General features: G+C 41.5%; 1 protein-coding gene across 3 annotated transcripts in view; it reads right to left on the bottom strand.

Moving 5' to 3' along the window:
* PLCG2 (phospholipase C gamma 2) overlaps window positions 1-15,913 on the bottom strand; it is a 65,390-nt gene extending 49,477 nt beyond the window's left edge. The window contains exons 1-2 of one of the 3 annotated variants that reach the window (XM_028739591.2): window positions 15,766-15,913; window positions 4,766-4,993 (exon numbers count right to left, since the gene is read on the bottom strand). In XM_028739591.2, coding sequence (XP_028595424.2) covers window positions 4,766-4,961 — 196 coding nt within the window. In that variant the 5' untranslated portion in view covers window positions 4,962-4,993; window positions 15,766-15,913. Of the gene's footprint in view, window positions 1-4,765; window positions 4,994-15,736 lie in introns of all 3 variants that reach the window. The other 2 variants (XM_028739596.2, XM_028739590.2) reach the window with 2 other exon arrangements.
* Window positions 15,914-16,896: the final 983 nt, after the last annotated feature.

Raw genomic sequence — 16,896 nt, 5'->3', positions numbered from 1 at the left:
TGGAGCTCAAGTAAAATGTTTGTCCACACCATGGAAAAGACTTGAAATGGAAAGAAGGATGACATGGAGAATCTGCATGCCAGTCTGATACACCTGCAAGGAAACCTTTTAGAACACCAGTAAACATATCAGAGACTAGAGGTGAAATCATATGCTCAAATTATGCCAGTTGAAAAGTATTTGAGATCTGGTGCATTCCCCCTGCACTAGTAAAGGACAATATCACCATCAGGGATCAATGCTGGCCATGGGAATAGCCAGGGTGGTGGTGGAAGGAAGAGGCAACCGCCCCCCTAAATCAATAATAATCAATAAAAATACATAGCTAACTGAGGTTCTGCCCTCCCCCCACAAAAATCCTGGCTACGCCCATGATGCTGGTCTAAGATTACACCAACATATCCACACCACTGGCACAACTCCAACTGTCCAGAGACCAAAAATGGGCAATGGAAAGGCACCTTCACTCTGAATCCATAACTTTCCATGGTCTTGCTTACAGCCCATACTATAAAAGGAAGAGGTGGTGCAAGTAAAAAAACCAAACTCAACTGAAAGTCGAAACACATTGCTCACTCCACCTCCTACCACTCCATTGCAATGTTGTTAAGAAAACATGTGGTACAGGAGACAGGGAACATTGTACAAAGTGCCCTGCATGTGTACAACACATGCAGAAAAAAGCAATACACTAAAACTTACCTTATCAGACCCCTTACAGATATCCTGCCTTGGGTAAGATATACCCCCCAACATCCAATAGCAACTTCCATTCTACTGGCACAAGTGGGGTGACAGAACAAAGCACAAGTAAAGCAGGAATACCATGCCTCTTTAGTGTGGCCCTGCAAATCCCTCCCATCTCCTTCTTCCATGCCACCCTCCAGTACTGGTAACTCTGCCTTGTCTTAAGTGTGTTAACCAACCCTTCCTTGGTCACTAACTGTAGAGGTGTCTTTCACACAGGATATCCAAGAGTAAGTGGGAAGTGTGCAGGGGGCTGATAGCCATGAATTCCCACATGTGAGTAAGCCCTCCATGTGCAAGTTCCCCTCCCCTCCCCTGCCAAGCCAAACCAGGACAGGTGGCCAGAAAGAGAAAATGCATACAGCTGCAAATTAGCCATCCAAGAAGGAAGTGTATTGAATTCTATGCATGACAGAATTTAAAGTCAACCATCCTGAAAGGAAGATAAGTTATTGCCCCCAAACCTAAAAGCAAAACAACAAGTATCAAAAGCCTTTTTGAATTGCAAAACTCAGGTCTCTCTGCCCACAACAACTGCTGCCATTCTAGCACATTTGCATCATATCACAAATGGCAGCTGCTTGTCAAAAGAAGTTTTACTAATTGTAACAAGTTTTTTGTTGTTGTCGTTTTTTTGCCTTGGCTTGTGAGAAGAAAAACACACAGGCTAAAATTTACAGAGAGCTAGTTGGTGCTCTGCCTCGAATAAAAAACTGCAGGATCCAGCCCTATACTTGTGGCAGGAAGGAAAAACCACAAACTGGAATAGTGCACATTTAGCACATTTCTCACTGCCAGGCACACAGAATGCTAGTCCTTTGGAGACCAAGACTCTGAACATCTCAGTAAGAATCAGGCTGCAATCATGCACCCAGTTTCCAGAGCTTACTGAACTTATTGGGAATTTCTTTTTGAGCAGCAATGTACAGGATTGTGCCTTTAGTGAAATGGCATCAATATATTGAGACGTAACTATCAATTTCCGTCCAATATTCATTTATTAGTGGTGTGCCAAACATCCTACACTAATAATGCTGATGCAAGCCATGATCAGCAAGTGGGAGAGACCTCTCTTGTGCTTATAAAGCTTCTTCATGACTAACTACGGAAGGAGATAATGCTCAATGTGCTTATGAAGCTCTGTTTACTACTTCTGGTGCACATGCTAGGCCTTCTTTTCTTCTTCCCTTTTTCCTCATCAACTCATCTATATAATCTAGATAGGCATCTATATAATCTAAGCATCTAAAACTTGTGGGTTTGGCTTTTTTGCACCAAATGTACTATTTGTTTTTACAAGGCATACTGCAATCTTTCCAACTATAGTTATCCACTGTCATTAATTTATTGTTTCCCATGATTTTGGAGTAGGTATCATTTAAAAGGGAATACTTAAAATTCCAAATTTCATAAATGCAAACTGAAAAATATATATGGACATGTCCTCAGAAAGGAACGGTGCTTCCAAACAATAATGTTTTTAGAGTGACACTCTCAATGTTCTCTTACTGTAAGCTACAAATCTTTCCAAACTTGAACATCTACATTTTCTGTCAGGTCAATTTTCACTTGCTTTTCACAGGGTAAAGAGTGGAAATTCCACATTAAAACACCTGGTGAGGAAGTGGCACAAAAAGTCTTACATCTTTCAACAAGTATACATCAAAGATTCAACAAATTTTAAAATAAAACAACCGTTTTCCACATAGGGCTGCAGTAGGTTTTGATTGATCCCAGATCCCCAAGCAGGAATCATGAAGAAAAACTTCAAAAAGGAAACAATATGCCAAACACAACCATTATTTCAAAAGGAAAGAACACAGCCACCTTTTTCTACCTTCATTAAGCAAATGGGATTTAATTCTTACTTGCACTTCAGCACATTTTTAAAAACATAGCTATTTTAACCTGCTGTTGAACAGACTGAACCTGCAGCTAAGGAATTTCCACCCTCATGCTTGCTGTTAAACAGGCTGAACCACGAGGAGACTTTAAAAAAAAGGAAAAAAAGATCTGGTTCAATGATCAATATCTTCTGAGAGATTATCTGTCAGAAAATATTGATCATTAACCACTCAATTTTCTCAAAAAAGCTATTCATTAGAAATTACAACTCCTATGTAATACTTTAGTTAACAAAAAAAAGGGTACCAATGCATTCTATGATTATATAACCTTAACATAGCTTGAAACTTTATGTACTTATTGTTCAAAGCTTCTGAAACCTTGATATTACAGTTATTGTTAACTCCATGTACATTGAACTTAACAGAGTAGCCCAAGTGACAGAAATAGGTTCCTTCCGCCAGAAGTTTACAATCTACATTTTGAAAAGTGGGAGAGAAAACAGGGAGGGAAGGAGAGATACTGTGCTAATTGGAAATTGGTATGTACAAATGCAATTCCACATACTTAAGCTTAGTTCCGGCTCAATGTGAGGATTTGTGGTAGGTGATGGTAGAATAAAAAGCTTTTGAACACTGCAATCCCACAGAGGTTAATGGGGTGGATCCAATGTGCTACTGGAATGCATATTTAAAATCCTTTACGCAAGAAGACAACATGCACATTATTCTGAAGGAGAGTTTTGCAAGTACAGGTGGGCAAGAATCTAAACACCTGCCCAGAAATCTTTCCAACAAAAGCTATTTCCCAACATAGTGTTTCACATATTTACATAATCTTAGATGTAGATGAAAATTTTATACCAGAAATAGCCCTGGGTGACACTTCTAGTTAGGCTTCTATTGTACTTTCCATGTTTTATATGTTTTTGCATTTCTTATTTTTAAATACTCCCACAGTGGGAGTCTTGTGCTGAACTTGTTCCTCAGGTTAGTAGTTATTTTTAGATTGTAGAAAGACAACTTATTAATCCATGCAAAACAAAAGATTGATGTTTATATTTCATAAACAGCAGCTGAAATTTTATTAATTTCAATCTTCAGAAATAGAACTCCTATTAGCCAATTAAAGATGCAGTAACATTAGTGTCAAGGAAATCTGGATCACACTATTCTTTATCACAACTAAAACTTCTACATAAAAAAAACTTCAGTAAGAAAAAAAGCAGACCAAATTCTTTTTATTGTTATACTTTGAAATATGTTGACATTCTTTACCTTAGAAAAAGAAATCCACATGGATATGAAAAACTCATATGCATGCAGTTGCACTCAATTAGGCTCAACAAACTATTGTGACACACCTACTGCTAGCTCTTGGTGCCACCTTTTTAAAAAACAAAAACAGCAACAGCAACCAATAATCATTTTCCTTCTCGCTTTACTTAGGCTGTATACTTCACAAATTGGATGAAGGCTTGGTGCTTGAATCAATGTTTTAGTCTTTAAGATGCCACAATGCAGTCATTTGTTTTTGCTGTAGCAAACTAACATGCCTAACTAAATAAGTGTTGGAGTAAGATTCAGCTACCAATTAGTCAGTTTAGGGACAGGAGGGTGGGGGAACCTTGTCTTCCACCTCATGCAGCAGAGCAAAATGTTTTGATCTGGCCCTGGTTTCTTAATTTAGACATCACACCAACCACAGTTAAAACTTACTTAAACATGGTCAACACTGCAAGCAAGTCCCACTTTCCACTGAACAATTAGGAAGCATCTTTACCTGCCCTACATCTGATGCCACATATGGGGCAGGTGGATGTGGCCTGAGAAGTAACAGCCTCACTGGCCAAATTAAGATCCCTGTTGGAGCTAATTAGGCCCCTGGGTCAAAGATTCCCTGCTGCTGGCTTAAGTTAATGTGTTTGTCCTAGGTCCATCCTCTACTAAGTCACAAGGGTTGAGTAAAAGGCCTGGAAGTCAGCTGAAGGGTGGGGTCACTTTCAATCCCCTCCCTTTTTCTAAACTGGACCTGTGCATGGTATACAGCGTAAAATGCTAAAGCAGTAAACATACACCATTTCTTCATTCCCATCAACACATCAAAGAAAATAGCAGGTCATGACAGGGTTAAATTCAATTATTTGCAATGACGACCATAAGCAGATACTCACAGAAACCTTCTATTTTGTCAGCTGTCTTGCTCCATGCCACCTGCCTAGTTTCCATAATGACTTGGATTGTCCTCCTCTCTGGACTACTCTTTTTGAGGCTGTACACTGTCATGACGGTGCCTAGCTCCAAGGTCCTTTTGATTTGACTCTTCTCATACTCAGGTAGCTCCCCATAGTCTATGCTTTTCCTGGACATTTTCAGGGTGAACACAGCAAATCTTCAGTGGGCTGAAAAAGAAAAAAGCAGAGGAAGAAAGATGTATCATTCTAAAATAGGGTTTTTTTGTTAAAAGGAAACTTTTTGCAGCTTCCTTTTGAAGCAAAAGGAATTTCTAGAAGTGAAACTAGGCTAGCACGAATAACCACTCTTAGGGTCAAGGTACACAGATCTCCATTACCATCTGGTGAACTTTAACAAATATCCCTACCGCAATGAGGTGAATTTTAAAACAAACCAAATGTTGCAGAAGACAGGAATTAGCACTGTACTAGCCAACACAATACAATTATGTACTGCTTATTAACAATGGCCGGGGTGGAGTAGCCTGAGCAGTTGATATAGTATGATCTCACTCTATGGAAAACAAAGTAAGAATGTCTCTAGTTCGTCAATAAGGCATCACCATCAATTGTTTGTCCTTAACAGTATTATGCAATGAATCGTAGAAGAATAGGGATTTTAGCTCCAACCCCTTGCCCAGATTATGTATTGCGCTCCAGATGGATTTCCATGTCTTAAGAAGATCAAAATCCTGACAGTGGTTTGTTTCTGGATCAAAATCAGACACAAGGCAAGAGAATAACAGCCGCAATCCTAAACACACTTAGCTGGGATTACATTTCACTGAACAAACAGGACTTTCTTCTGAGTAAACATGCACAGGATTAGGATTAGTAAGTGACTGAGCTGAGAGCCAGGAAGTATCTGCCTCCAATCTCACCTCTGCCATTAATTCGCTAGTTCTCCAAAGACAGAGCACTATCTCTCAGTCTAATCACCTATTTCTCACCGTATGTAAGATGAAGGTCACTATTCTGACCTAATTTAAAAGAACACTGGCAAAAATTACTGAGACAATGTATACTGACTGCTTTTAATATTAGAAGGGCTATATAAACAAATAGTTTTTTATTATGTAAAAGATCTTCTTTCCCAAGGAAACAGTAGATATGGTCCAGTTTTATTAGGATTTATTTACTACCCACTTTTCTAATATAAAATAACTAAATAAATGTTAAACGCAAAACACCAAACACAAAAATGGCAGTGCTAAATCATTCATAGAAAATGCTATTATAAGCAACTGTTCCTTCAAAAACATTATCGAAAGCTGGTTGCAATTTTTAACAATCTACCGAAACCATCTAAAAATGGAAAGAGAGGGAGTCTTACAGGTCTTCACTGCTACGATATCCCTGGTCACCAAAAAGTACCTATCTCTTTTAATTTATGTAGCCTAGATCTAAAAATGAATGAATACCTAATTAGTCAGACTGGATATAAACAGTTCAGGCAGGTTCACGGTTATCACAGAAGCTACAAACCACCAAGCTGCACCAGGCATTAAGGCCTCAGTGTGAAGTCCACCAAAACAAGGTAAGCATATGTAGGACTTCATACTGCAATAACGTAGAACCCGGAGAAACATATTTGCATAAGCAGAATTTCCTTTTGGTAACACAAGGGGTTCTCTGTATCCAAGTCATAAAACCAACTTGGGTTTGAATAGTAAAAACATCAACCCAACATAAACAAACATATACAGTGGTACCTCGGGTTACAGAAGCTTCAGGTTACAGAGTCCGCTAACCCAGAAATAGTACCTCGGGTTAAGAACTTTGCTTCAGGATGAGAACAGAAATTGTGCAGCAGCGGCGTAGCAGCAGCGAGAGGCCCCATTAGCTAAAGTGGTGCTTCAGGTTAAGAACAGTTTCAGGTTAAGAACAGAACTCCAGAACAAATTAAGTACGTAACCAGAGGTACCACGGTATTTCAGTTGGGAGATTGGTGTCTCTGTAGGAGAGTGGAATACTCAGGCTCTTCCCTCAAAAGTCATCATAAAATTATCTCAAACCATCTATAAATAAACAACATTAGTATATTCCAAGATATTATACCAGACCCACCAATCTCTATTTCTTCATTATCCCCACTAGCTTCATAGAATCACAGAACTGTAGAGTTGAAAGGGACCATGAGGATCATCTAGTCCCACCCCCACAATGCAGGAATCTTTCGCCCAATGTGGAACTCGAACCCACAAGCCTGAGATTAGTACGGACTGAGCTATCCGTCAATTTCAATTAAGCTTGCATGGGAAACAGTGATATCATTAATTACCATCTACCTTTTATATCAAGCAAACATCAAGCTCTTCAAATTAGCAATGCCTCCTTTAAGTAGCGATTACTAAAAATAGTAGTAAGAATCAAATAGTGATCAGGACTAAGATGTGCGAATGTATATCAATTCAGTGGGGAAACTGGTTCAACTCTACCCCTCCACACCATTTTCCTGATGAAAATCCCCAGCCCAGACTGAAGCTATTAATCCTCTTACGAGGGAAAAATACATGAATGTAGATGTTTTTCCTTATAGGAAATCATCAACTATGGGGAGGTCAGTTTCCAATGGAGAAATAGTGCTGGGAAATGGTTCCCCCCACCCTACCCCTAATTCTCATCTGCCCCCATATGCAGCTGTTGATCTGCAAAAGTATAAACAAACGGAGATGTAGCATTTCCAACATTATTTCTACTTTGGCCCTAACATACATTTAAATGTAACCCATTCACTCAACTCAACATAGCTGCAACATAGCTATTAACAGGAAAAGGACATGGTGCAAAGCTTTCTGCCAAGTGAAAGTGTATAAAGAGCAAGCAACTTCTTCTATAGCAGGTTTAGTACTCTGGATTAAATGAAGCATGTGGCATAGCATTACTGATTCATGGTTAAGACTAAACTATATCATCCAGGCTGAAATCCTATACAGTATACATTTAGGTAAAGGGTAAAGGGACCCCTGGCCATTAGGTCCAGTCGTGGCAGACTCTGGGGTTGCGGCGCTCATCTCGCTTTACTGGCCGAGGGAGCCGGCATACAGCTTCCGGGTCATGTGGCCAGAATGACTAAGCCGTTTTTGGCGAACCAGAGCAGCGCACGGAAACGCCGTTTACCTTCCCGCCGGAGCGGTACCTATTTATCTACTTGCACTTTGATGTGCTTTCGAACTGCTAGGTTGGCAGGAGCAGGGACCGAGCAACGGGAGCTCACCCCGTCGTGGAGATTCAAACCGCCAACCTTCTGATCGGCAAGTCCTAGGCTCTGTGGTTTAACCCACAGCACCACCCGCATCCCTTATACCGTATACATTTACCCAGGAGTAAATCCCACTGAACTCAATTAGGCTGAGTAGACGTGTATAGGATTGCATTCTTAATTGCAAGTGTTCTTTCAATGACTCAACCTTGCTTCTTGATTATTTCATGATTTTGGAAAGCATCTGGAAATGAACACATTTGCACTTCAACTGTGGCATACAGCTAGGAAGAAAAAGGAAAAAAATAAGAATGGAATGGTAACATCGAAACAAGCCTTGTATTACAACCACCTTGAGGGTGAACTCCCCCACCCCCCGTTTTTTAGAATGAGGAACTGAAATGCAAAGTGATAGTGACATCAATTCCACTGCTGGGCTAACAAGACTTCCGATTCTTAAAGTATAAATTTACTCATGCTCAGCTTAATGTTCTGAATGTACAGCAAGCTCTTATGAAGTGTCAGTGAAGTAGCAGTTGTAATCCATGGATTAACTGGTAAAATATTGAAAAAGCGTGGAACTAAGCTTCCCATTCCAGTATTTCAAACATGCTCTGTCAATCATGAATAAATGGTTACACTACTTTAAAATGACAACCTGTTCAATTAACCCACAATGCCATTAAATCCATATGTACTCAGGAGACAAGGTTCACTGCATCTAGAAGAGCTTACTTCTGAATAAAAAGGTATAAGATTTTGGACTTAGTTGGCATAGTAAAATTTACCAGTTTGAAGTATTTCTTTATTTTGCCACACCCATACAATTGCAAAGTTGAAACTCAAACCTTGTGAATTACCAGTGAATTATGGTCTCTCCTCTCCTGTTTTTTCTTACATGGCACAAATATTAGCAAGTCTGCTCTCCTTCGTGAAAAACAGTAGGAAGAAATAACTATCAAGCTTTCCTCTGGAATCATACTATACATACCAACCAACAGCAGGACACAAAGAGGATTGGGGAAACGTCTTCAACCAAAGCCCAAAAATAACTTCAGCCAAAAACAGCAGCATCTGCCTTATTGTTCTTCCCCCTCAGCCTTTTTGCCCTCTACTTTTTATTACAAGCTTCTTGTTTCAGTTTCCTTGTTAATAACCAGGCCCCAATACCTGTTTTCCTTCTCATAGCCCTCATCTTCGGCTTAACTCCTTCTTTTTGCCTGTTAATAGTTAGAAATTTTTAAAGCACTATCTTGCTCTAGAAACACAAATATTTCACCCTTTTAATTTTTTCCTTAATTTATTCACTTTTTATTTTATTTATTTGTAAGTTTACAATATACCATATATCTGGTATCTTATAGCAGTTGTGTATAACAAAGCAATCAATGCTACTTTGTTGTTGTTGTTTAGTCGTTTAGTTGTTTCCGACTCTTCGTGACCTCATGGACCAGAGCACGCCAGGCACTCCTGTCTTCCGCTGCCTCCCGCAGTTTGGTCAAACTCATGCTGGTAGCTACTTACATATATAGAAACATATGTGTTCAATAGCCCTTTCAGATTCTCCAAGAATCAATAAAAAAGACCCTAGATTACACAAAAAAGGATGGGGGAAAGAAGAAATCTGAAAAAGAAAAAAGGTGATAGAAAAAGAATGTAAAAACTAATGGAAGTATTTTATTCAATTTGCTCCTAACATAACATGTGGCTGAATTGCATCTTGTAGTTTATCATTCTAACAGTGAATAAATTAACTGCAATTCCAATTTCTTCGATTTTTAAACTGTCCTTCATCTGTTAAGATTGCAGAGAAGTTTACAAAGGATACTTAAAATACATTTTAAAAACCATCTGAAACCTTAATCATTACTTTAAAACAATAGTCAAAATGCAACACTACAAAATACAACACTGCACGTAGCATCAGTACATCTGGCCTAAAATGCATCTGTTTGCTCCTAAGACCTGAGTGAAGTGTCTTAATACACCATCTAAAATTCAGTGATGAGGGTTTTCCTATCCTGCAGGTATAGGAAATTCCACAGGCAAGGTGCCACCACTGAGAAGGTCTGATCCCCGTCACTGCACAGTGGGCTTCCCTCATTGGCAGGATGACACGGTCCTCCACAGCAGATCTAAAAGCCTGGGCTAGCAGATGAAGAGAAAGGTGATCTTTTAAGCATTTCAGCCTCACAATTTATGGAATAATACCTTATCCCAGAGGTTTCATGTAGATGTTAAGAAACTCAGAGGTCAAGATGGAGCCCTGCAGGACTCCTGCAGCATAACTGTCAAGGGACCAATCAGGGGGTCTCCCGATGCTAGTCTCTGGAAATGACCCTATAGGGAAGAGTGAAAGCAGAGCCACCATAGCTCCATGACTCCCACTCCCAGCTGACAGAAGCATTCCAGGAAGATACCATCATCAAATATAACCAAAGCAACAAAGTTCAAGGAGAATTAACAGGGCTACGTTCCTGACACCTGTCTCCCAGTTTCAGTGACAAACTCAGCCAGACTGAAATGGTCCAGATAATCCTTTTTCTCCAAGTACACCAGAAGCTGTCTACCATCCTCTCAATCATCTTGCCCCCAAAATAAAAGGTAAAGGTACCCCTGCCCGTACGGGCCAGTCTTGACAGACTCTAGGGTTGTGCGCCCATCTCACTCAAGAGGCCGGGGGCCAGCACTGTCCGGAGACACTTCCGGGTCACGTGGCGAGCATGACGAAGCTACTCTGGCGAGCCAGAGCCGCACACGGAAACGCCGTTTACCTTCCCGCTAGTAAGCGGTCCCTATTTATCTACTTGCACCCGGGAGTGCTTTCGAACTGCTAGGTTGGCAGGCGCTGGGACCGAACAACGGGAGCGCACCCCGCCGCGGGGATTCGAACTGCCAACCTTTCGATCGGCAAGCCCTAGGCGCTAAGGCTTTTACCCACAGCGCCACCCACGTCCCTTGCCCCCAAAATAGCTATGAGCAAATGGGTTGTAGTTGAAACACACCTCCAGGTCCAGGATGGGTTGCACTCCTACCTTTTTTAATTGCCTTGCAAAGCATAAAGTGAGAGGTATTTTGACATTTTAATTTTCACCTTGCTGACTGGTGGAAAAGGAAAATATGAACCAAACCTCAACAAATGCTATTCACAGTGTTTCACATCCTTACTCTCAAATTCCCTGCAGGGAGCTTAAAAATGCTGCATTACCAAACACCATCTTAACAGAGGCTACTGGTACTGTTGATCTCTAGATGATGTGCAGTACACAGGCAAGGATTTCTGAGTCTCAATTGTTTAACATGAACACCAACAAAATGACTCTTTCCCTGCGCCCTTGTCCAAATTAGATTGCTAAAATGAAGAAAGCCTGAGGGAACCATAATAAGAGTTTTGTGTGGAAGGACTGTGAGGGTAGCTCAGTTCTGGTACTTAGAACAGATCCCTAAATTCAGCAGCAGCTCAGAGCACTTAATTCTTCTTCTTTATTTTTATTTTAGTGTATATCCTGTGCACCGTGCTCCAGTTGGTGGATCTTTGAGTCCCAGTAAAACACAAAAGTAGATCCAGCTAGCATGAAGTCTGCCCTCCCTGGTCCTGAGCTGCTGGAACAAATCCAATGGAACAAATCATAATTACTCATTATGGCAGTTTCCTACACAGCAGACTTTATCCTTCAAAGTCAGAGGTTTTATGCCTATTTGTTTGCACAGCACGCCAGACAAATGTATTCAGCACCTGAAGTGATGCCTGCACTCTAAACCCCAGGCATATAACACATAACTGTTTGTGCAGAAATTCTTAGTTGAAAATAAAATATGGCACCAAAAATATATATACAACTAACAGGCACTGAAGAAGTGGCAGCAATACCAAGAAATGGAACAATGAGAAGCAATTACAGTACAGACAGGATAAAAATATAGAATTTTCTGTGGCCAGGACTTAAAAAGAAGTAAAAATAGTCAGTGGTTATGTGGAAAGCCTCTGGATCTATGAATGTCAGGAATATTATTGTCTGAAACATTCTCAAAACCCTACAGTGTGCATGACAAAAGGAGACAAACTAAATTATGAATCTTGAAATTCTGCAGGTAAAATATAATAGGTTTGATCCACCACTGGAATACTACATTGGCTTTTATTACAGTCTGCTCTAATTTACATTGGAACCTGGAAATATCATGCAGCTAGGGAGAGATTTCCCTAGATAATTACTGGAAGAGTTCTTAGTGGCCACAGCTGAGTTACACAACCATCTTCTCTGCCTAGCCTGCAAATAAAGTTAACTATCTGCAAAGGATGACAGATCAATTAACAAACTTGTGCAAGTGTGGATCAGATTAGTCTAAACAAATAATGTGAACTTCCAAAGAAGTCAAAACCAGGGAAGTATGATTAGCACACACTTCTTGCTAGCAAAAACCATCAAGTGAACTCTGTCTTGAGTCCTTATTGAGAGGATTTGTGTGTGTGTGTAGTTAAACTGCCTCCCCTCTCAAGTCAGAAACCCCTAGCCTATGCAAGGCCCAAACACCAATTTGAAAGCCAGTAGCTCAGCTGGAAGTTATACATCAGCAGTGAAACTGGATATGATGCATAAGCCCACAGGTAACTCAGATGAATTAGTAGTACCGTGTAAAATTAGGTCCTTGATATTTATTTGTACCAAGCCTAGAACATCAAAGCACCAGGGTTTGTACATGTGGGTTACCTAGCTACAATATAATAAATTAATCATACAACACATCTTGGCATGGGAAGTTCAGCATCAAAGGGTTCAGTCATGTATTGCTGCTATCCCAAAGTCTTGGGACCAGTGTTACAGGATGACCCATCAGATCTCCTTTGTCATGTTGCAACTGCCTTAAAGGAAATTATTTCCATGTGCTTAGTTGGGCACTAAAACATGAAATCAAAAGTACAGGAAGCTCCCATCTGGCCATGCCCTTCAAAACACAAAATGTGTAAGGTGTAATAATTTCTGAAGCTCTCCAGTTGTATTTTATTAAATAAAGGTTCGTTACCATCATTTACACTCCTTTTCTTCTGATCAGCATGTTCTATGTCCTTGGACTTGTTGTAGACACGCAACTTAATACACACAACAACAACCATGTGAAATAAATGAAAATAAAACAGTATCTATAAACAGTTTCACTATTGTTTGAAACCTGCTATCCGCTCTGAGTAACTCAAAACCAAATAATGAACATACACGGAGAGAAGATGGTCCAGAAAGATCACTTTATCTATCTGATTTTATAACCCATGAGAATTCATGTTGAGTGACACAATTTGAGAACACACAGTTTTAGTCTACATTTTTTAAAGTGTACTACTACTAACATAAGAAGTTGCTTAACACAAGTACCCTAATTGTCCAAAGGATGTAGAAAGTTTCATTGCTTTATCAGGCTTTAGGAAATGTAAAGAACAGACCTAAAGAACAGCAAGAAGAGAAAATTACAAAACCCCTTCTTGTTTGAACCTGGCATACATATGGTAAAACAGGCATCTTTGATTGGCCTTAGAGATTATGACAGAATAAAAGCTACTCTAATTGTTTATTAATCAAAGGTAGTAGTAAAAGAGGGAGGTGGGGAGCACAAGAAGATGGGCAGTTGCTTCAGCATCAAAGCAGCCCCATGAAAGAGCACTGCAGTTCTTAGATACTTGGTGTATTTGATATTATACATACTGTAATCCTACACACTTGGTGGAAAGTCCCACTGAACTCATTAGGACTGACTTTTTTTGGAGTAGACATGCTTAAGATTGCACTGCTTGTCATCAATTTTCCTTTTTCCTCACAATGCAAATAATCCCTTTTTTTTTTAAGCATTCCTCACTTTTTTCCATCCAATATCAGGTATGAAGATGACCATATACTGAACCAACAACAAAAATACCCTACCTGAAGTTGTTCCTTCTGCTCTGCTGTATGAAGCGTCCACTGCTCCCCAGACAAATCCCCTTCCCTAACCCAGCATAAATTGAGGGAGTTTGGGAGGCTACAGAAACCCCTTCCTTTTCAGGGGCAACCCAGAGACTTAGGTTAGCATAAAAAATTGGCTTTTCAACTTTAAAACAATGTTCATACATTTGAAATAGCGATAAACATATCTGTTTCCTTCCTACAAGGTTCACACACACATTTTCTCTGAACCCAGATTCACCTTTGTTCACACCACTACCTTTCCTTCCTTCACTCTACATTTAAATTGGTGCTGTTACTAACCCACCCACCTCTCTGTTGGGGGAAAAGTAAATGGGGGGAGAGGGAGGGCGGACAGCTAGTTTCCTTCCCTCTTTTGCAGCAGACTCTTCAGTGAGACAGAGGTGGCAGCAAATGAAGCAGAGAGTCCTTAGTCACTTTGTCAAAAGCAAGGTTGTCCACTGGGTCAAGAGTCAAGGCTCCCCAGAGGAAGACTGATTTATTACAAAACCTATTGATGTGTTGCCTTTCTGTTCAACGACACTAAAGGCAAATGGCAAAGGGTGAAGTAATGAGAAGCTGAAAAAATATATAACAAAAAACTAAAGAAAATAAGCTGCAGCACTCTTCCAGGAACAATCTCCTTGTTAAAAAGTCTGTGCAAAGAAAAAGTAAATTTTGACTAAGCAAGGAGGGACCTGAGACTAAGTAGTTAGGTGGCCCAATGGGCCTGCTAGCAAGATTTCTATAAACGAAGTGCTGCTACAGATAAAGTCCCATCTAGATACAAGTCCTCAGCTACCCTGAGCAAAGTCTCCAAGAAACTGGAGAAGTGGTGGAGGTGCAGCGCCTTAATATAACAGAGTGGCCAAGAGCATGTGCAATTAGTTCCTTTCTATCAGAGCTGGAGGAGGGAAGGAGGGGGAGGCAGTACCCCAGAGTATGTGCATAGACTTAGCTCCCCTCCAGCCTTGCCAGGCGTCAAGCTAAAGGGCATTTCCAGCCATATTTAAGACTAAACACCTTTTTAATCTACTAACTAGTGAAGTCCAAAAAAGAGTGGGGGTGTGAACTGAAGAGGAAGAAGATGCAAAGCAGCCACAACTTGTTTAAGGATGCCCTGGGGTCCTTTGAGAGGAAGCATGTGATATAAGTCTAATTGCAGTAATAGGAAGGCTGTCAAGTGAGTGCCCGTAGAGCATGTGCAGAACGACGTGTTCCCTACACAGCCGAGACACGCCAACCAGTTTCCCTGGCTGAGTCTTTCCGGGCAACTTCTGATCCCCAGCGCTATCACTTAGTGGGCAACAACGGGTCAGCGGCAGGAAGGAGAAAAAAAAGATGTCGAAGTAACCACAACCTGTCTCGGGTTGGAAGGAAAGCACTCGAAATAACCCCACGGAACACGTACACAGCCTTGATATCGCGGCCAGTTTTTAATCTGTTGCTTCGCGCTCTCTAAATTTCCGTAAAAACAAACAAAAAAACTTCTTTGCATTTACTGTAAGGCTCCCTGATAGTATCTTTACGGTAGCAGTAGTGAGTATTTAAAGAAACCAACCAACAGATAGCCCGCAGCTGGGATGGAGGGGATCCCTCAACCCGCCCCGCACCTCTTAATACCTGCCATATAACTAAGTGAGGCGGGACAGGAAGGCAAGGAGGTGTGAGGAACCGCCGCCCCAACCCGCGAATCTAGGGCGAGGAGAAGGCAAGAGGGCTCCGCACGGTGGGGCTGGAGGAGGAGGAGAGGGTAAGTAAGTGCGGGGGTACCTTCCTTCTCCCTCGGCGTCTCCCCTCACCTGCGCCTCAGTCCCAGAGGCGGGGAGCCGGAGTTGTCCCCCTCGCTCGGTCGTCGCTGGCGGCCCGCCCTGCTCCTCGCCGCCTGCTGCCCCAGGAAGGCTCCCCACTTCTGCTTCTCAAGCCCCGGGAGGGAGGCAGGCGCGGAGGGTTGGCCGGGGGAGGGCAGGGCCACGTGACCCGGCGGAACCACAGAGCGGCGGCGGAGGGGCGGGGGGCGGAGGGAGACGCCCGGGCGCAACGTGTGTGTAAATGAATGAGAGGAAGGAAAGAGCGCGCCGTGTGTGTGTACACACACACATATATATATATATATATATATATATATATAGAGAGAGAGAGAGAGAGAGAGAGAGAGGTGTGTGTGTGTGTCTGTGCGTATATGCAAGCAGGCACACCCGCGTTTCCCTTCCTCCCCGTCGTATGTCCACTGATGTGTAGGTGCAAAACGCAAACCTTCCTCACGTGGCCAGTCTCCTCCGTCTCCCGTATGGGTTTGGGAGGGAAAACGCAAGTGGGTGAAGAATTAAAAAAAAACCGGACACAGGGTGGGTGACATCCAATCCATATGTTCAGAGATCGATCTATCGACAGATAGATACAGAATGGGACATAAGGTGTGTGAACGTGGTAGAGGGGTGGAATATTTATATAACTTAAATTGAGAGGGCTATGACAGATCTATGAGAGGCAGGTCACACACACACGAGCGGGGAAATTTTTGTTTCTAAAATACCTAGGCACTCACCGCTACATATATATATATAGAGAGAGAGAGAGAGAGAGAGAGAGGTAAAGGGTAATTTGTGAGTTTGGATCCATCATGCCCCAAATCAGATGGATCCTATATTACATTTTGGTCCATCATCTTAATTCAAAATGGTGCCTGGCATCCAAACACTGGTGAAGACCACTGACCCCACCTTGGGATCTCTCATGCTACGTCTGGCAATGATATCTTGACAGGAGGCCAAACCAACATCATTTTGACATGTAAGCAGTATGTAAATTAATAATACATCAATAAAAATGCCTCAGGCAACTGCGTCAGCTTAGTTTAGGACTGCAGGGCTATTGCCACAAGAAGGCCTGTTAGCCCCCTTAGACCTGGAACAATTCCAGGCCAATTCACT

The sequence above is a fragment of the Podarcis muralis genome, chromosome 7 (assembly GCF_964188315.1).
Source record: "Podarcis muralis chromosome 7, rPodMur119.hap1.1, whole genome shotgun sequence".
Classification (NCBI taxonomy): Eukaryota; Metazoa; Chordata; class Lepidosauria; order Squamata; family Lacertidae; genus Podarcis; species Podarcis muralis.
This window is presented reverse-complemented; position numbering and strand designations above follow the sequence as displayed.